The sequence below is a fragment of the Mobula hypostoma genome, chromosome 22, assembly GCF_963921235.1.
Source record: "Mobula hypostoma chromosome 22, sMobHyp1.1, whole genome shotgun sequence".
NCBI classification, from domain to species: Eukaryota; Metazoa; Chordata; class Chondrichthyes; order Myliobatiformes; family Myliobatidae; genus Mobula; species Mobula hypostoma.
In genome coordinates this window covers 35,640,100-35,661,898 of record NC_086118.1, presented here as the reverse complement: position 1 = coordinate 35,661,898, position 21,799 = coordinate 35,640,100, and the positions used below count along the sequence as shown (strand labels likewise).

The 21,799-nt window shown below is 40.4% G+C and overlaps 1 protein-coding gene across 1 annotated transcript in view; it reads left to right on the top strand.

Moving 5' to 3' along the window:
- Positions 1–21,799, top strand: part of LOC134360278 (protein sidekick-2-like) — a 983,228-nt gene that overhangs the window by 684,822 nt on the left and 276,607 nt on the right. The window contains exons 13-14 of the mRNA XM_063074455.1: positions 2,179–2,355; positions 5,404–5,540. Coding sequence (XP_062930525.1) covers positions 2,179–2,355; positions 5,404–5,540 — 314 coding nt within the window. The remainder of the gene's footprint in view (positions 1–2,178; positions 2,356–5,403; positions 5,541–21,799) is intronic.

Sequence of the window (21,799 nt, the reverse complement as noted above, 5' to 3'; positions counted from 1 at the left end):
CTGGCTCTAATAGCTGCGAGTAGTGGTTCAACTAAGTCCTGAGCAAAGAGAGATGAGTACTTTTGAACTGCTGATATTTCAGTTTTTAAATTATTAGTTTTTCATGCTGCACAATTTTCCCTATTTTTTGGGCTCTGCTGTGAAACAAGCATGTGATTCATAAATAAAAATTCTCAAATTGATCAAAATCCCTGCTGATAATACTCATTTATGTCAACAAAGTGTTGGGGGCTGAATGCTTCTGCAAGGCATCGTATATAGTGAGAACTACTGTCATTGTCAAGAACTGCACGTTCCATATTTTCTTATGTAGATAAAGGCCATTCAGCCTATTATATCTATGCTGACTCACAGAGCCATCCCAATCTTCCCCACATTCTCAACAATTCAGACACCAATCAGGACTGATGAAGTGTCACAGTCCGAAACATCGACTGTTTATTTCCTTCCACCGATGCTGCCTGCTGAGCTCATCCAGCATTTTGTGTGTGTTGCTCAGTTGCACAGTCACAGGTGCTTCATCTCCGTGCAGTCACAGGCAAAGCATGCAAACCCCACACAGATGGCACCAGAGATCAGGATTAAATCTAGATTGTTGAGAGGCAGCAATTCTACTAACTGTGCTGTCCTTGGGTACTGTCTCTTTTCTAAGGCTTCAAGTACAGCTTGGGTTAGGCTTGAGGAAATCTTTTCTATCTATCCATTAATCCTTATTGCAAAGCTGACAGTTCCAAATCTTCAAACAATATAAAATCTCCTGCAGTGATACTCTCTGCCTTCTTAATGCAGTTGATAAATGACACAGTCATGGGAAGAAGAATGTAACAATTGATTATGGAGTTAAGAATTCAGTTTACTTTCCAATTTATGTGCCCAGTGTTGTTGGAAACTTCAGAGCAATAACCTCTTTTGTATTGGAACAGAGTATTTTGTTTTGTAACTTCAAAACATTAAATTAATTCAAAGGAAGACAGGAGCCCGAAATGTGTAACTGATTTTACTTTACGCAAGGCATGCACGTATCACGTGGTAGGATGACGATGTATGCAATTAACTTACTTTTACATACAACCTGTAATTAATCAACCAACTGCTTAATCAACCAATATATATATTGGTTGATAACAAAAATATTATTGAAGTGTTAAATACACAATAGTTGATACCGAGTTTTTTTTCTGGAAGGGATTACTATAATTCTTAGTGCAGGAGATGTAAATCCCAGGCTGACACTAAAGAGGTTCCAGCAAGTCAGAGTGGCTATAGTACCTGTATTCTAAGTGATTATGTAGAGTCACAAGAAAAATGTTTGTGACTTGGGGTATGATCGGTGTGGCTGTCAGTAGAGACGGCACAGTGGTAGGTGATAGTGACAAAGGTTTCCCTGTTTCTGCCACTAAATTCATAAATAAATCACTCAGGCTTGTCAGACGCTCATTCACTAAACAACAAGAATAGTTGTGGCTTGGGGTAAAAGGGGTCTTAAAAAGAGGGGTACTCAAAGCACTTATGTAGTTATTGTGAACTGCCAGGTAACATAACAGGTTGCACTACCAGGATCCATTAAAATCATGGAACATGATGCATTTGCAGCATAATACAGAATGAAACTCTAATTCGTCATTTGGTTAATTAACAGTTTGTGCTATTCAGTTACTATGACTTTAATAGAGCTAATGACTAATTCGTCCCCCTATTCCCAAACAAATCTGCAAAGTTGTCCTCAGCATCTCAAAAAGGTTTCTCTCTGCATTTGAGAAACAAGAAACTGCAGAGGGTATATCTGAAGCCCCATTGCAGGGTCTCGATCCAAAATGTCGACCATTCATTTTCCTTCACTGATAGCCCGCTGAGTTCCTCCAGTAATTTGTTCTTTCTCGGAATTTGGACGTGACCCAATTGACTGGCACCTTCTCTCATTCCGTGATTCATCTGGAACCACACACTCCATTAGAACACTGGCTTTCAGAGTTATCTGAACTTGAGTGTAGAAATATCTAGCTTCAAGAAGGATAACCAAGACCAGCCTGTTCACCTCCTGATGATTACTATTGGAAATCAATGAATAAAACTGGGGGGAAATATACAAATGTATTATTTTATTTCTTCACTACAATCTCTTCACGGTGTCAAGCCAATGATGTTCAGAGTTGTGACACCCTCTGGTTTTTGATGCAGACACGTGTGGCAGAAGAATGGGGCTGCAATTGATGTGGATGCCATTCCACGTATGCGAATTGATGAAGTCGGAACGTTATACATCTCTCAGACCTGGTCAGGCGACATTGGCTTATACACCTGTAAAGTGCTGTCCGTAGGAGGGAATGATTCTCGCAGTGCTCAGGTCAGAGTCAGGTAAGTGAGGAGTGTGTTGAAACAGTTTGTAAGTGCATGAATTCTGCTGGTGGTCTACAATATTTCCATCAAAAACAAAAGGGTAATCTGGGATAACTCCACAGCATAAATCTGTCAGAGTGTTAAAAGGCATCAACGGATTTCAGTGCTTGAAGAAATTCTTAATGTATCAATTATATTTGGACTAGATAAAGCAACGGAATGGACTGAAACTGCCACCACTTATCATGCAAAGACCTCATACTGCAGGGCTGTCAAACTCATTTTAGGTCACAGGCCGGATTGGGCAAAATGTGACTTCATGTGGGCCGGATCAGTTGTGCATGCACGAAAGCTCGCGCGCATGTTCGCACAGCTTTTGTTGCCTTCTTTTTTTCAACCTGCTCTCATGTGTCTCAGTCTCTGCTATAACTACAAAGTGTTTCACTTTACAAATTTCGTTTCTTATGAAGAAGATTGCCTAGCAAGCATTATTTTTATGATTGGTATTAACTTACAGTCGTAGGCTACAAGAAAGTTGTGATGAGAGAGAGAAAAAAACATGCTATTTTGGCTAAGATTGTTTTGGGAGCCACACCCTTTTCATTAATAAACCATTTAAAATCGAACATTAGCAGACACAAATGTAGACCTAACAAAACAAATTGAAAATGTAGGCTACACAACTGCACCCAATTTTTATTAGCCTGCTTCCAGCAATCAAAGTCAGACAATGAACACAGTTAGCCTCTAATTTTTATTGAAGTGATCACATTTACAATAATAGAATAGTCAGAAAATGAATAAATCCCAATATTATGACACTTAATATTTCATAATGCATTTTGCTTACATGTCATAGTGCATCGAACAGTGTCACTCATTTTTCACTTGCTGCTTCCAGACACCTGACATCTCTTGGCTTTAACCAGCCTGTCAACATCAGAGACCAGTTTCTGGGCAGTTGTGATTTTCATAATGTCATTTAGATGTCTGTGTGTCAGCTGCGAGTGCAGTTTGGATTTGTTAATGTTCATTATGGAGAATGCTTGATCACAAAGATATGTTGTCCTGAACATGCAAAGGATCTTTGAGGCAAAGTCTGTCATCTTGTAGTACATCGGTCCCAGGTATTGATAGAATGAGTCCAGACCCACAGTCTCAGATTTATATTTCAAACCCAAGTTACACTGAATTTCAATTAGTTCCATTTGGAGTTCCTCCAGCACATCTATTGCTGCGTTGACAGCAAACGGCGAGCAAAATAGTGAGAATTCCTTCTCGAGCTGAGTGAAGATTTGGGAACGATTCTGAAACTCATGGAGCCAGTCTGGGTCATCCAACTCTGCCACTGGCTTCCCTTTCTCGTTCATGAATAGTCCAATTTCTGCACATAATTGAAAAAAACATTTGAACACAACCCCTCTGCTCAACCAGCGGACTTCAGTGTGGTAGGGTAGGCCGTGTCCAATATTACTTTTGGACAAAAGAGTGTCAAATTGCTGATGGTTGAGTCACTTGACTCTAATAAAAAAATTAACTGTTTTGATTACTACATCCATGACATTGTCCATTTTCAGGCTCTTGCTACTCCACGCCTCTTGGTGTATAATACAATGAAAATGCCAGAATTCCTGCTCTGGATTCTCTGTCTGAACGTTCTCTCTGAGTTTCCCAACAACACCATCCTTTTCCCCGACTATGCTTGGTGCGCCATCTGTTGCCACGCTGATAGCGTGACTCTAGTCAATCCCCAGTCTGTCCAAGGCCTCGCCGAGGCTGGAGAAAACGTTGTTCGCCGTTGTGGTGTTTGTCATGGGCACCATCTCCACAAACTCCTCGGTGACGGTCAAAGATGCATCAACACCACGAATAAATATTCACAATTGAGCTACATCAGTCACGTCGGTGCTCTCATCAATTGCAATAGAGAAGGCAATAAATGACTTCACTTTGTCTTTTAGTTGACTGTTCAATCTCCTGCAAGGTCCCCGATTCTCTCTGCCACAGTATTTCTTGACAAGCTGATATTACCAAAAGCCTGTCTCTTCTCAGGGCACACCAGCTCAGCCGCTGTCAGCATGCATGCTTTGATGAATTCCCCCTCTGAGTATGGCTTTGACGCAGCAGCTATTTTGTTGGCAATAATATAGCTGGCCTTGACAGCTCCATCATGAGTCTCTCAACTTTTGGTGACCAGTGATTGCTGCTTTTTCAGAGCTGCTTCAAGCTCGTTTACCTTTTGCGTTCTGAGTCGTCCTGCGTACTTGTCATATTTTTCTCCATGTGACGTCTCATAGTGCCGTTTGATATTGTACTCTTTTGCCACAGCCACTTGCTGCAAGCATATCAGACAAACAGGTTTGCCCTTGACCTCACAGAAGAAAAATCAATCTTTCCAATTAGCGTTGAATATCCGACCTTCAATGTCAACTTTTCTTTTCTTGGAAAGCATTTTGAACCACAGCAGCAAACAGTCTCAGTCTTGCTACAGGTGTTACTTACCTGAGTACTCTCTGTGTTTATACTTTCTGACAACGGAAGTGGTCTTGAGTGCAGGGTGGTGGGTGCTTGAGCACAGCAGGTGGTTAACTGCCACCTATTGTTTTCTAAGTACACACAACAAGCTGCCGGCGTAGCAGGCGGCACAGACAGCGGTGGGAGAGAGAGCGGCTGCCGTACAGATACATAATAAATGGTCGTGAATATACTTTTTTCTTCCCCAAATCATCCCGTGGGCCGGATTGGACCCCTGCGCGGGCCAGATGCGGCCCACGGGCTGGTAGTTTGACACCCCTGTCATACTGTAAGGATGCTTTCATGTGGTTTAATGATTAATCATGAACACAGATTTATATTAAGTATCAGTGCACAAGAGTCAGCTGCAATCAGAATTATTAATTGCTGTCATTAGGATAAATGTTTCAGAATATGTTTCACTTGAATTTTAATGCTGTCGTGCATGGTAAGGCTCAGAGATATCAGAGTCAATCTGGAGGGATAAACTAATATGCAAGCTGCAGTCTGATTTGTTTATTTTCTTTTCCTTGCTTTCCTTTCGTCCTGCAGGCAGCTGCCCCATGCCCCAGAAAACCTGGCTGCTCATTTGAGCACCAGTGAAAAGAGAGCCATTTCGTTGACTTGGGCAAAAGCTTTCGATGGGAATAGCCCCCTGCTTCACTACATTTTGGAAGTGTCTGAAAACAGTGAGTCCCTAACAGCAGCACATTTTTTACACCATTTTCATTCTAATGCATTGCGAACCTTTTGAAAAAAGAATGAAAATAAAAATAATAGCAAATTAAAACGTACCTGGACAGGAGGTTTTAGTGGGATATGGCGCCAAACTTGGGCAGGTGGGTCCAGCTGTGATGGGAATCTTAGTCACATGGACCAGTTTCTGTGCTCTGTGACTCTGTAAAAAAAAAATTGTGAATGAATTAGAACAGTACAGCACTCGAACAGACTCTCCAGCCCATGAGGTCTATGCCAAAAATCACAGAATTTCTAAGAGTAAAATTCCAGGAAGCCACACAGTTGAAAAAATAAATAGGATCACATCTCAGGATATAAATCTGTTCTAAATTAGTTTTCAGCAATATTCCCATTTTTAGGTACGTGGGGAAATGCATTTGAACACCAACTAATGAACTAATGGCGGTTCAGCTGCAGCTTGATGGGAAACTAGGGGACAGCCAGGGTGTTCTCAATCACTGCTCACTGAGGTGCTGAATTGTGGCTGGGACTGTCTGCATTATACAAGCTATAAAATGCTGGACATTGGCAATGTTTGTAGTTTTCACTCCTTTCAATACGCAAACTAAATACAGAAGCATTGCATCTTCGGCCTCACGTGACCAGCGTCATGTATTATTGAAGATAATTGTAGCAGCAAAGTTGTAATTACAATGAGTAAAAAGGAACACCCAGTGAATAATCGGAGAAGTATATCAGTGATCATCTATCCTGCCACAGATTGCATGTGATGTGTCAATCTTTATCAGAGGGCAGCAATAAACTTAATTGTCTCTTGTCACCTGGAGCTAATTTGGAATAAGTATATTCTACAGCACCCTGATTAAATTCCTGCATCATTCTTAGCATATTAAGTGAGGATGCAAAGGGATACAGATGTTGAAATCTGTTATCACACAGTTATTATTAATAAGTGCTTCTCTTGTAAAAACTGAGAATTAATGTTAATTTTTAGTCCCTTCATTCATTTCTATAGAATCTAATTTTATTAAGTTCATCATGTGAAAAGTTCCAATGTAATTAACAATTCTTAGTCACAAGCATATCTAGTGTATTTTTTTTATCCATTCTCACCATTACAGCTATTAATCTGGTTAATTATGATTCTACCTTGCTCAATGTAACATCTGATTACAAGGGATTTGTTTTTACCGCCCACTTGGTAATCTTCCCCCACAATGTAGCTTGAAATAGAGTGTTGTGCATGTGAGAAATATGACCTGTCCAATGTAACTGACTGAAAATAAGCAGTGCTTCAGAGCTGGCGATGCTGACCTAGAAAAGGAAGCTGACATTAGTTCATTTGGAGCATTTTGCAGAAGCAGTATTGTTGGTATTTTTCCAGTGCCTTGAGATGCCTGATGTGGCTAGCTTCAGATCTCAGAAGCATGCAAGGTGGCAGGGATTACTGATGTCCACTAGGACCATGACTCTTCTGCCAGGCCTGTCTTAATCTTCAAATACCACTTTTCCTCTTTCAAGCAAAGGCCACGCTGGCAGAGGTGAATTTCATCAATGTCTGCCTATCCCAGCGGTTCCCAACCTGAGGTCCACGTTGCTTAATGGCATTGGTCTATGGCATAAAAAAAAGGTTGGGAACACTTGGCCAACACAGAAGATCCAAAATTGTATTCAAAGAACCCTTACATAAATGCAACATCCTTGCTGACTCTGAGGAAGCTCTGGCCCATGACCACTCAAGATAGACAAGGAGTATTTTGGATGGTATTAAAGACAATGAGACTATGCAACAGAAGCATTCAGAAGCTCTATGTAAGTGGTGGATGGAGCATATTACCTAACAAGCTACTAACCCATCCACTCTGTCCACCACCTCCTTCCTCATCTGTGGGGGAGTCTGTGGTTTCCACATTGGCCTCACAAGCCAACCCGTAACTCACAAAAGGGGAGTGGAAACAAGTCATTCTTGTTCCTAAGGGAGTATCTTTGAAAGAGAACTCCAGCATCTGCAGAATTCCTCGTGTTTGCCTTTTGAAAGAGAACTGTTGACTTTTGCTGACATAAATTTTGCCTTTTCTCTCCTTTCTGAAGAGCTGAAGAGAGCTGGACTTTGTACATCCATACTCACATCATTCTAGAGATGTGCAGTAGAGAGTATCCTAACAAGATGCATCACTGCATTGTATAGAAACTGCACTTCAGCAGACAGGAATGCTCTTTCAAAACAGATAGTTAAAACAGCCCAACACATCCTTGGCACCAGCCTACCCGCCATCAAGGACATACAGTACTATGCAAACTTCTTAGCCACATATATGTAGCTAGGGACCCCTGCACTTTTGCACAGTACTTTAGTAATTGTATGTATTACAATGTACTGCTTCCGCAAAAAAATAACAAATTTCATGATATATATCAGTGATGATAAACCTGATTCTGATATGGATCTCTATTGTGTACTGAGAGTGGGAAGTGGGCAGGGAGAGGGGAGAGAGCAGGAAGCACCAAAAAGACGTTCTGTAATGCTGAATAAACCAATTGTTTAGAATCAAATGACCTTGCCTGGTGACTCAGAGCTGGGTGTGTCTGCACCCCCACCATTCCCTGCCCCTGGCACTCCTTCTCTGACGCCATTGACAAATTAAGTACTGTGCAAAATTCTTAGGCTGTATAAGCAGTATGTGCCTAGGACTTTTGCACAGTACTGTATGTACGGAAAGGTGCCAGAAAAGGGCCAGAAACATCATGAAGGATCCCACACACCTTGCTCATGGACTGTTTGTCCCGCTCCCAGGAGGAAGGAGGCTATGTAGCATCCACACCAGGACCACTAGACTCAAAACAGTTACTTTCCCAAAGCAGTAAGGCTGGCCAACACCTCGCCCACTAACTCCATCGCTACTTTATTATTTCCCATCATTCACCTTATCTACAGCCTAGCATCACATTATGGACATACAATTAATCTATGTATAAAAGCTACCTAATGTATTTATATTTTATTGTGAGTTTATTATTATTATTATTGTTGTGTTCTTTATCTTTTGTGTGTTTTCTTGTTGCATTGGATCTGGAACAATTATTTTGTTCTCCTTACACATGCGTACAGGAAATGACATGGCATTCAACAATCTTGAATCTTGAATCTTGAAATCTCTCGTAGAAGCAAAAAATACTCACCTAATTTGTTTCTGTTGTGTCATTGAATATGCCTTTGGCCAGTCTCTTGAGGCTTGTTAGATATTATTAAATTCAAACTTTTTGAAGCATTATGTAGACAAATACATTGATTCTTTTGTAAAGTAATTTGCAATTGTCTGGTTGAAAAATGGTTTGGTTTAATTAAAGCCTTCCATTTATTCTTTCCATAGAAGCACAAACAGATTCCCAAAAGTACTTCAGAATTTCATTCAGCACATTGTGTTCAATGTTTAAGTTACCAGACCAGAAGCCCAGGGAGAGCCCTGAACTGACACTCTCAAGATGCCTCTCCAAATACTGACATAGCAACAGTGGAATCATAAACAATGTGGAACTTTAAAAAAAAGATTTAATCATGGTGATTTGTGAAAGCTGATTTGCCTCATTAATTCCCTTCAGGGAGAAAGCTGCCCTGCCTACTCTGTCTGTCCTAAGCTTGACTCTTAGTTGCCCTCTGAAATAGGAGTGTTGGCCATTCAGTTTTGTAATAACTGTTTGTTACAAGGATTACCCACAATAATAATAATAATCACTTATGCACAGAGATGTACTAGCAGGTACCTTTATTGGTGCAGTCCACAAGCATGCAAATTTACACAACTGAATACCTGTGTGCACACCCACTAGGTTTCCCTGATCCTCCATGAACAGTCAAAGAAGAGAAAAGCTAATACCCAGGAAAAGGAGTTCATGCTGACCAGACATTCTTCTTGATTCCCAGTGTAATCTCCACATTTCAGACATGGGGCATCAACTTCTGTGATGGTTGGCCTCCACAGAGGCCTCCACTGCCTGTGCTCCCAAAATCCTCCATTCTTATTATTTTCCTTTTCAGATCAGTCTATGCTGTTTCAGTTTTGTCAGCTCAAGGACATCTGTGTCACTTTCTCGTTGGATCTGGCCCAAGGCGACAAGCAGTATTGCTTTATGGCCCTCCCTTCTGGCCTTAATTCCTTTTGTTATTTCCAACTCAGACTGGATCAAACCAGTCAAACCAGGTCAGACAGACACTGGGCCCAGACAACCAGATAACAGATTAATCATTCTTTTTCTGGTAAACAATCATCACAAACAATAGCATGCAATTTCCCTTTTGACTTGCAGGCAATGCAGTGCGGCAGAACTGAGGCAAGGCGAGGCAGCAGGCCTGTTGCCAAGAGCAAGGAAGACCCGATGTTCGATCAGTTCAAGCACCGGGCCAAATCAGAAAGTCTGGGTTCAGGCTGACTCAAAGTAGTGGGGTCCAGGCCCAATAGTGTATTGAAGCGACAGAGCCCAAAGTTTGGATGACAATTTAAGCGCTGGGTTGAATCAGAATGGTGGGGTACAAGCCGAATCAAGGTGGCGGGGTCCAGGTCCTATTCTATAGAGCCCTGGTGTTGAGACAGTTTGGTCTCCCTATCAACGCAAAACATAGAACGTAGCACAAGAGCAAGCCCTATGGCACACTGTGCTGTACCAAACAAATTCAACTAGTAATTAAATGGCTAAATAATCTAGTTCCTTCTGCCTACACAGCATCTATATCCCTCCATTCTCTGCATACTCATGTGTCTGTTTAAGAGCCTTAAATTGAATGCATGCCCTCTAGTATTAGACATTTTGACCCTGAGAGAAAGATATTGGCTGTCTACTCTGTCTATGCCTCCCATGATCTTCCATCGGGTCTCTCTTCAACTGTGGACAGATTTTGTTGTGGTAAAGTGCAGCATAGGTTCATCAGACTGGTTTCTGAATGACATGTTGGTCCATTGAGAAGTGTTTAAATAGATTGAGGCTAGTTCTCTGGGGGTTAAATTCAAAAGGGCTTGACAGGGTACATGTAGAGTTAATGTTTCAGTAACAGTTTCAAAATTAGATATTGGCTTTTCAGAACAGGGAAGCAATCTAAAATAAAAATAGAAACTACAGTCAACAGGTCAGGCAGCATTGGTGGACAGAGAAATGTAGTTAACGCTTCTCAGGCCTTCTACTGCAGGACCATGATGGAATGCTCTCCACCTGCCAAAATGAGTACAATTCCAAGAATATTCAAAGTGTTCCATCACATCCAGGAGAAAACAACCACTTGATTGGTTCTCCATCCACTATCCACTATCCTAGATGTTCATCCCTACTATCAACTGCACAGTGTTGCCACTCTATCTCCAAAATATATTTTATTTATTTGCACATTCTGCTCTAACAGCAGGTCCCAACACTGATTATTACTGCCAAGGAGGGCAGCAGGGGCTTGGGAGTGCTACCACATAGAGGTTCCCCTCTAACCTTCTAACGTGAAAGTACACAGTTGCTCCTTCTTCATTGTTGGGTCTAAATCCTAGAACTCTTTACCCAACAACATTTCCGCTTATTGCATTTGCCTTTATCAATCGTGGGGTAGAGTTTAGGAGATGAGAGGTAATGTTGCAGCTATATAGGACCCTGGTCAGACCTCACTTGGAGTACTGTGCTCAGTTCTGGTCGCCTCACTACAGGAAGGATGTGGAAACCATAGAAACGGTGCAGAGGAGATTTACAAGGATGTTGCCTGGATTGGGGGGGCATGCCTTATGAGAATAGGTTGAGTGAACTTAGCCTTTTCTCCTTGGAGTGACGGAAGATGCGAAGTGACCTGATAGAGGTGTATAAGATGATGAGAAGCATTGATCGTGTGGATAGTCAGAGGCTTTTTCCCAGGGCTGAAATGGCTAGCACAAGAGGGCACTGTTTTAAGGCACTTGGAAGTAGGTACAGAGGAAATGTCAGGGATAAGTTCTTTACGCAGAAAGTGGTGAGTGTGTGGAATGGGCTGCTGGTGACAGTGGTGGAGGTGGATACGATAGGGTCTTTTAAGAGACTCCTGGATAGGTACATGGAGCTTAGAAAAATAGAGGGCTATGGGTTAAAAGGCCATTTCTAAGGTAAAGACATGTTTGGCACAGCTTTGTGGGCCAAAGGGCCTGTATTGTGCTGTAGGTTTTCTATGTTTCTATGTTTCTAACATTTGAAAGCACCTTCATCCCAAAGGACACAAGTGGTACAAGACAGCAGTTCATAATCACATTACCGAGAGAATGGAGGAATAAGAAATATCACCCACATATTAAAACTTGAATTGAAAAATGTAAAGAATTCAGAAAACACGAGAGATTCTGCAGATGCTGGAAATCCAGAATAACACATTCAAAATGCTGGAGGAAATCAGCAGATCAGGCAGCTTCGATGGAAAGGAATAAGCTGTCAACGTTTTGGACAGAGACCCTTCATCAGGACTGAGTCTGTGTTAAACGTCGACTGTTTATTCCTTTCCAGAGATGTTGCCTGACCTGCTGAGTTCTTCCAGCATTTTGCATATGTTAAAAAGAATTCAGAAACCATGCTAAATTAAAACACCTGGGTTTACTGCATGCAATCTCTTCGTAAGTAATTTATCAGAAGGTGAGTCAGGTCAATCAGCTCCAAAACTCCTTTACCTTTCATTTTGGATTATTTTGCTCTTTTGTTTCATTCCATTTCCCCAACAATCCAGCTTCAAAGGAGACAATATAAATGCAATATTATTTAGTACTCTTAAAAAGTCATTCTTACAATAAATAAAGTTGAATTGGAGCTTCTGTTAGAAAATAACTTGTTCCACCTGAGCTAGAGTTCAGATATTGCGATTCAAGACAAATATCAAGATAATATGATAAATTTTTGGTATATACTCGTGGAATTACTTCAGAATTGTGTCTGTAAATATTTGCTGTGGATTCTGTATTGTGACAGATCAAAAGTCTTTTTGTTCATTTCTGGAAAATACTGTCTATCTACCTGATAACTTAAATTGAAAACAGGAGTGCAGGAGGTGCTGAGATAGAATCAGTGCAGTGAGAAACAGTTAATGACTTTCCATCACTTGATAATGTTGTGAATAAAGAAAGAATTCAATGTTTGAATGCTGACAACAGCTCATAGAGTTGGTGCCTGTAGCAAGAAAGTGAATTTAGCTCAGTTTAGAGAAAAGAAATATCAAGCATAGTTTCCAGTCATTGCTTTTCAGGTTTTGTTTTGTTCATCCTCATACTGGAACCACAGATGGTTCCTAGAAGAGCACATGATCAGGTTTTTGTGTGGACATTTGGACATTCAAACAAACAACCCAGCAACATTAGCAGGGGATTGGGGCACTCATAGCACTCAAGGAACCATCTACAAAATGATATTGTTCATCAGTGCTGAATGACACCAGCAAATGCACCCATCAGAGACAAATAAAGCCACAGTAGAACAGGGATGAAAAGTTTGAAGCGTGCGTATTTTAATGCTAGGAGTATAATGGGTAAAGATGATTAACTTTGAGCAGGGAACTATGATGTTGTGTCCATTACAGAGACTTGATTGAGACAGGGACAGGAATAAGTGCTTAATGTTGTGATAAAGTATAGCATAGGGTTCGAATGTTTTAGGAAAGTTAGAGGGAGAGGTAAAGGAGGGGAGACGTTGCTCTACTAATCAGGGGCAGTATCACATGTGCACTCAGAGGGCTCGTCCACTGAGTGTATATGGGTAGAGCTCACAAATAGGAAGGGTGTAATCACTCTGAGTGCAGTGAACAACACCCTCCCCCCCACCCAGTAGCCACTGGGATACTGAGAAACAGATATGCAAGCAGATTAAGGAAAGGTGTAAAAACAGTAGGGTTGTTGTCAATGGGGGAATTCAACTTCCCTTACATAAACTAGAATCGTCTTAGTGCAAGAGGTTTAGATGGGGCAGAATTTCTTAGGTGCATCCAGGAGGGTTTCTTAAATCAATATGTAGATAATCCAACAAGGCTGAACTGGACCTGTTGTTGAGTAATGAGCCTGGCTAGGTGATTGACCTTTCGATGGGTGGGCACAACACTTAGGGAACAGTGACCACAACTCTTTAAGTTTTAAGAGAGCTATGGATAAGGATAAGTATGGACCTGTAGCAGGGTATTAAATTGGAGCAGGGCAAATTACAAGAGCAACAGGCAGGAACTAGGGAGAGTGCATTGCAAATAGCTGTTTTTGGGCAGGTCCACATCCAACATGTGGAACGTGTTTTAAGACCAACTGCTCAAAGTACAGGACAGGTACTATATGTTCCATTTAAAAGGAAGGACAAGGATGGCAATGTAAGAGAACCTTGGATGTCAAGAGAGGGAATGAATTTAGTCAAGAAGAAAAAGGAAGCTAGAATCAAGCAGAGCCTTGAGGATTTTAAAGAAGTCAGAAGGGAACTCAGGAAGGGAATTAGGAAAGCCTGGAGGGGCCATGGAAAGTGCTTGGAAAGTATGATTAAAGAGAATCCGGAAGTATTCTATACGTACATCAAGAGCAAGAGAATAACTAGGGAGAGGGTAGGACCACTCAAGGATAAAGGGAAGAACACTGACTTGGATGTGGATGAGGTCCTTAATGATTACTTTCCATCAGTATTTACCAAGGAGAAGAATATGGAGGATAGGGAGACCAGTGCTGAGTGTATTGATGTAATAGGGCATTTCAAGGTAAAGGAAGACGTAGTGTTGGGTATCTTAAAGAGCATTGAGGTGGATATGATGAAATACACCCCATGTGGGCTGATGGGTTTGTTCCTTGCTGTGTTGTTCTATGTTCTGTGTTCCAGAAGAACAAGAGATCTTCTCAGCACAGCTCTTCAAAGAGTTGCTGAAGAGGAAGCCAGTTGGAGGAGAAATAAATGTCCAGGAGTTGAGGATTTTGATATCAGCATGTATATCCTAACAGATCTAAGCTACAAATCCCTAACAACTGGGAAGTCTCTTGATAATAGCAGCTAGAAGGCAGAATTGTTCATGGTAAATCTTGAGTTCCCAGCATCTATTGACATCAGACAGGGAAAGCAAAATAAGTGATAGATGATTGGATGAATGGGATTACAGGGAAGATACCTCAGAAAACAACACTTAGTGTTTGTCATAACTTAGTACTTCACTTTTATCTGTTTTGAGGAAGGAGTTGCATTAATCATAGTCCAGTGTGTTGCTGGTATACAGCACAGCCATTGGGGAAAAACATAAGACCATAACACACAGGAGCAGAATTAAATCATTCCATCATGGCTGATCACAGATCCCACCCAACCCTATACACCTGCCTTCTCTGCATAACCTTTGATGCCCTGACAAATCAGGAAACATGGATGCACATCTTCTGCATGGAGTAACAGAACAATGCTCAGAAGGGCAATGCGAAACCCTAAGTAAGTTCTGTGGATTTTGCAGAAGTTTCGATAACATTCACTCAACTAGTCTTTGGTGGATTCTGTGTAACATTTGGAATTGACGTCACGTGAATTCCCCACTGCAACTTCAGCTGCAGTGTTGTTCAAACTGGGCTTAGTTTTGAAATCAAACCAAATATGAATTGAGGTGTGTTATATCTGCAAAGTGCTTCAATGCTGCCATTGATTGGATAATGCAGAAGATGTACTGAGGAACATCAGATGGACATCATTCTTTACTGTTGTCGACCTTGACTTTGAGATGATCTCATTCTCAATTCACATACCCAACCCAAAGAACAGAAACAAATATCAACCAGATTCAGTGCACTCAGCTAGCAAATCAGACTGAAAATTGACCAAACAGATTTCATGATCAATAACATCGCCTCAATAACACCAATCCTGACAGGGACTTGTGTAGAAAGTCTTGCTGACTTTTACCGAAACATCACATACTTGGACAGCACCATCAGATAAGATAGATGAATAAACTGGAATCAACAAAGTCAGGAACGTCTTCAGTTGCTTAACTATAGTCTAACTTATCAAAAGACAACACTACAGCTAAACTCAAGATTTATCAGAGATACATACTGTCAAGACTATTGTACATTGCAGAATGCTGAGGGATGACAGAACATGGTGTGTCTGAACTATCTTCACTTTACACAACTTGTCTCAGAAAAATCCAATGTGTTTTTGACTCCCAAATAATCTCAAGTGAAGACCTACTTATACAGAAGAAGATATGAGCCTGGAAGCATGTCCTTATTATAGAGGCTGAAGAAAATAAATTGAAGCCACCCAGTAAACAACATAGTGAAGATCTGTGCAAACTAAGCTGACAACTTCGAGCAGAGAGGAGGAACAGTTGGAAGCTTTGTCAGAACAGAAGGGGTGGAAGAGCTTTGTCACTGCCAGAAGCTATAATAATGTAATGAGGAATGGATGAAGCATGTTGGGTGCAACCCATTTTTATTTTTTGAGGTTTGATAAGCAGTTAGTAAATAAACACCAAAGTGCAAATGTTTGTCTATGGGAATAACCTGGACTGATCATGGCCAGAAAAAGCTGACAGCTTGCCAGCATTCAACCCGAGTTATTGGGAGATACAGGGAGAACTCCAGTTCAGTAAAAGAGAGAAGTGAATTGTCATAGAGTCGTGTAGCACAGAAGTGAGCTCGTGATTCAGATTCCTGTTTATTCATCACATGTACATTGAAACACACAGTGAAATTTGTCGTTTGTATTAACAACCAACACACCCAAGGATGTGCTGGGGGCAGCCTGCAAGTGTCTGCAAGCCCATGCATTCCAATGCTAACATAGCATGCTCGCAATGCTGGGCAGAACAACACAGAGCACAACAAAACAACAACAGCAAAACAGGCTGCATTCCTCACACCCACACACGCAGACACACAGTCCTCGAACCCTAGGAGAGCCACCTTTGGCCACCAGCCTCCAGTGGACTCAGATTCACTGACCTCAGGCCGTTGATTACCCCAGTGAACTCAGAGATTTGCTGCTTCAGACCTCAATTACCAGACATCAATCAACCTTCGGGCTTCAGTTTTCGGCACCTACCGCAGGACTTGCCAATGATGTCAGATGAAGACCTGAACAACAGGCCTGGAAATCCATACTCACTGATTACAGGACCCTGAACACTAGGCCTCGAACTCCAGGCTTGCCAATTTGCATATCTAGGGGTCACCAGCCCTCGTGCCTCTGTCCACACAGACCTCAGATCCCAGAAACTGCCAATAATTTGTTAACTTGGGGGGGGGGGGTGGCGCGGTCACCAGCTCTCATCTGACATCTGAACATGGATGTCTTTTGTCACATAACCAAGTCACGGGCCTCAAATGAGAAGCAGATTCCTAGACTCTGACCAGACCTGATCTCTAATTCCCCCACATTCCAGTCCCTAAACCTTAATGACCCCTAACTCTCTCCTCTATCCCCAAAACCATCCCTACAAGCCTAAAAACATTCTTAAAACAACAAAATCTGAGCCACAACTGTTGTGTATTTAATCTTTTAATAAATTTTGAGTAATATTGGAAATAAATTGTTTGATTAAGCATTCTTGCTCATTTAAACAGTTAATTACGGGTTAAATGTAAAAATAAGAAAATTGAAAACGTCATCACACCACCACGTGATACCTGTGCGCCATGCTTAAAGTTAAAAAAAAAATGAAGTCCACAGTTTCTCTCCAAGTTCCCTTTGTTTTTTATCCGATTCACTTTATGTTTTGGAGTTACAAAATAGAACAGTGGTGACAAAGGAGTTTTAAACAAACTCAAGACGATTACCTACCTGTTGAGCGCAGCAAGGTGTTCAAGTTTTTTTTTAAAAGCACAGCAAGAAGCAGTAGAGTATTAAAATAATGCACCACTTTTAATGTTTTTGAAGCAGCACCTGTTCTTTGGAAGGGAAGGCACGTTCGATTTTAAAAATAAAGCAGAAAATGGAAGAATTCAAGGGTTCATGAAAAGTGAGTAGCAGGTGATAATAGTCATAAAAAAGGCAAAAATGGCTGGCTACATCAAAAGGATAGATGCATTCCATCATACAACAGATAACTGGATTTTGTATACTGAATGAATTGAGCAGTATTTTAAACCAAATGGAATAGCCAATGAGAAACAAGTGGCAATTTTGCTGAATGCATTGGATTTAAAGGTATACAGTTTGCTTTGAAGTTTAACTGCTCCAGCCAAGCTAGCTAAAATGAACTTTGCTGATATCATGAAAATAATTCAGGAACATTTAGAAGCAAAACCAATGTTGATTGCAAAATGCTTTAGGTTTCATAAGCGGAATCAAAAGGAAGGGGGGGGTCCATTTCAGCGTACATGGCTGAATTGAAAAGATTGTCTGAGCATTGTCAGTTCAGTGATGGGCTTAATGATGCACTGAGAGAATCTTAGAAGAAAGCCTTTAAAAACAGCTCGTAACTGAAGCACAACTTACATTTAAAAGAGCACTTGAAATTGCCATATCAATGGAAACAATAGACAGAGACACGATTGAGTTGCAATCAGGAATGAAAGTGAACATAAACAAAATTGCAACATCTAGACAGAGGCCGGCCTGGTCAAGCAAATTGTGTTGCCATTGTGGTAGGGGCTTACCTACACCAGACCAATGCAGGAAAAACTTTCAGAAAATGCAACAAAGTAGGACATATACAAAGAGCATGTTAGGCAGACAAAAATAAACGGACGGCACAGGGTAGAGAAAAAGATAAGAAGTCAAGTTGCAGATTCAAAATGAGCACTGAACTGCACACTTGATGAAAAATCTAATGATGAGAGTGACACGGGACTATGCGTAAGTAGCTTTGAGATTTATAGTCTGAGATCTAACAATAGACAAGCAATATGGCTTTCACCAGAAGTAAATGGCAAATTAATTAAAATGGAATTGGACACTGGTTCAGTTGTTTCAGTCTTTGCACAAAATGAGTTTATACAGCAGTTCAAAAATACTAAACTGAAGCCTGCAGATATCCAGCTAAGAGCTTATACTGGAAAAAAGATAACTCCTGTGGGAATGACATTTTTGTAACAGTGAAATACAGCAACCAACAAGCCACATTGGGCTTGTATTTGCTAAAAAAAAAAACAGGAGGGCCAGCGTTGCGGGGTCGTGAGTAGCTGAGACAACTACAACTTGATTGGAGATCCATTCACAGTTTGTATACCACATCCCCTGTAATAGAGTCAACTGAAAGCGAATTAAGAAAGGTTCTGGGTGATGCCACATCTATCTCCATGCTGTACATCATGAACCGTTGCCCAACAGATGCCAACCTCTGTCCCCCTGGTTGGAAAGCATATTGGAACAAAGAAGGAAAATGCTATTCAGAGGAAGGTTGAAAGTGAAGAAAGCAGTGGTCCAACTACAACATTTTTGTAGGTAACGTATCTGAGAAAGCCTCTGACACGTTAATCAGATAGTTACTTGTGAAACGTAGCTTGGTTTTAAGCTGGAAGAGAGTTTAAGGAGCTTCAGGAAAGTTGTAAGCTTTTGGCATTTCTGAGTATAAAGAACCAGACTCTACTCTGCCTGCACTGTTATTGCGTGAACTTCAAGTGGGAGACAAAAAAACTGCTTGTAAAAGTAAATGCAAAAACTAAAGTCCAGGGGGATAGTGGAAGGCCAAAAAAAAAGCTGTCAATGGAGATACAAAAACAGAGGATTCATCAGATGATGTTGTGGCTGAGGAAACGGTGAGGAGAGATCTGATCGTAAAGGGAGCAATTTAAGGATTAGTAAGAGAATACTCCAGTGAACTAAATGCACTTTCCCAAAATCAGGATGCATAAACTGGAAGAAGATAAAGGAAGGAGAAGAAAGGTGTGCAGAACTGTCAGAAACTGAGATTGTTTTCAGAGTGATCACTCTTGTCAAGAAAGAGTAAGAAATCCTCTACAGCAATTAAATCGTTAGGCCTGAATGGGACAATTTAAAATTTACAATGCTGTGGCTGTCTGTATATAGTAGTTGTATTATATAATTATAGTTTATTGCTAAGCAAGAAGGAGTGTTGTGTATTTAATATTTTAATAATATTTGAGTAATATTGTAAATAAATTGATTAAGCATTCTTGCTCGTTTAAATCATTCATTACGGGTTATATGTAAAAATAAGTGAATTGCATGCGTCATACGTAATACATGTATGCCTCACTTAAGGTAAAAACCAAAGTACATGACTTATCTCCTGGCTCCCTTTGCTTTTCTTCCAATTATTTTTATGTTTTGGAGTTACAAAACGTAATAGCAGCCTTGAAGGAGACGGAAGCTCAGTGCTGCCTTGACCAGAAACTGTTCCGACAACTTTTCTGATCTGCAGAAGTGCTATTTGCATGTATTAGGTCCACAAGTAAGCTATTTAAGTGCCTGTCTGGTACATGGAATCATTGTATATGACTCCTCTGGCAGGATGTTCCATATATCAGCCATACTCTGTGTAAAAAGGCTTTTGTCGTTAAAACTTCTTCTCACCTATTCCCTCTTGTTTTTGATACTCCTACCATGGCAAAAAAGAGATTTCACCATCTACCCTCTCAATACCCAGTCTATCTAATCTCTCCACATAATTAAAGTCTTCCAGTCCAGGTGAATTCCAGGTCTATCAGCTCTACACTCTCTCCAGCATAAACAAATGCTTCTTGTAATATAGCAAACAGAAAGCCGCATGCTCTTTAAGTCTAGTCCAACCTCAGCAGGATTTATAAAACATTTCCATAAATTGCTTGGTTATATAAAAATTTCAGAAGTGCAGGTGGCAGACATCTAAAATTAAAAATGGTCAGGTAAAAGGTATAAATTTGAAATATTATATGTAGATAACATTTATGGAATTGTTTTGCATTCCATTCTTTTCCATACTTGAGCCACAATTTAGTTATATCATCAGGGCTTTTAAATTCAATTTGTATTGAATACTGTATTCTGATTTCTGATGCATCTGTAATATCTAGATGTGAATAGCAGTGTGCTCATGGTTACTGGTCTGTAATGCTTTACTCGTGGATAGCAGGATCGATGCCAATTTACTAATGATTACTGGAATCAGTACTGATGCAACAAAGCCAGGAGACTCAGTGCAGTAGCCTAGCATTTATTTCCTGGAATGCTATTGAGACAGTGTTGGTTTGGCAATATGGTTTCAAACTCTGTGCATGCAGTACCATCAATTATCTGTAGAAATGGAATAGTGTGAGGAGAGCAGTTATTTTTGACTATTGGATCTTGATATTTATAAAGTTGCTTCATTCAGAAAATTAGAATTGAATTTTTATTTAGATTATCCATATTTTAAGTTTCTCTAAATCATCATATTTTCTAGGCTTTGTTATTTGTTCCTCCAATCCTTTATCATTAAATGAGCAAACTGTAGACAAAGCTGCACCTCAGATTGAAAATTAATGAGGCTTTTTTTGAATCTCATTTCTATCAGGATGAAAGGAATTCGTTCTTCTTCAAAGGTTAATCTTGCACTGAGGGGCTGATGCTCCATTAAAGCCCCAAAACATTTTGGGCAGAAGGAGCATTAATTAAACTCTGACTTGTTTCAACATCCTTTTATGTTGTTGTGAGCCCTTTTTCTTAATGTTGTTGTCACTCCCAATTTCTCTCAATTTATGTTCCTCTTACTGTAATCTCTTATGCATTTCCCCTCTGCTTGAGTGGTGTTGCCTTCAGCCCTGGGCTATCATGTCTAGAACTGGATTGCTTAACGCATTAGCCTCCAGCCTCATACACCCACTTAAGAATTAAGATACTGTATGACTAATTGCAGTTCCAATTAGGGAATAAAATTGAGTAATATACAGCGTTGTTAGAAATGTTATCTCATTACTCATCCACAAGATACAAAGTGGACTTTATGCCACTGGTGTAACATTTGTGTTATTTGCACAAAGAATGTTTTATGGGTAAGCACATGCAATAAATTTATCAGTATTGTTTAGGAATTGTCAAAATGATTGAAACAGCTCTGGGGTACTGACAGACAAACACCATCAGCAATTCCAGTTGGATTAAAATGATTTAGAACCCCTTTTGCAATCAATATGTCTTCTAACCTCATATGTTCAATGAAATGTTTCATCACTTTTTCTGATAATTTACTGCAGAAACTTTTCGGTGTCCTCTGAGATATTGATGATATTGAAGTTACTATTAAAGTATCATCTTCTTATTTGAACAAGCTACTTCAGTAGTAACTTCCATGTCACAAATACCTCAGAAGAGGAACTTCTAAAAGAATAATGAAAACAAGTTTTCT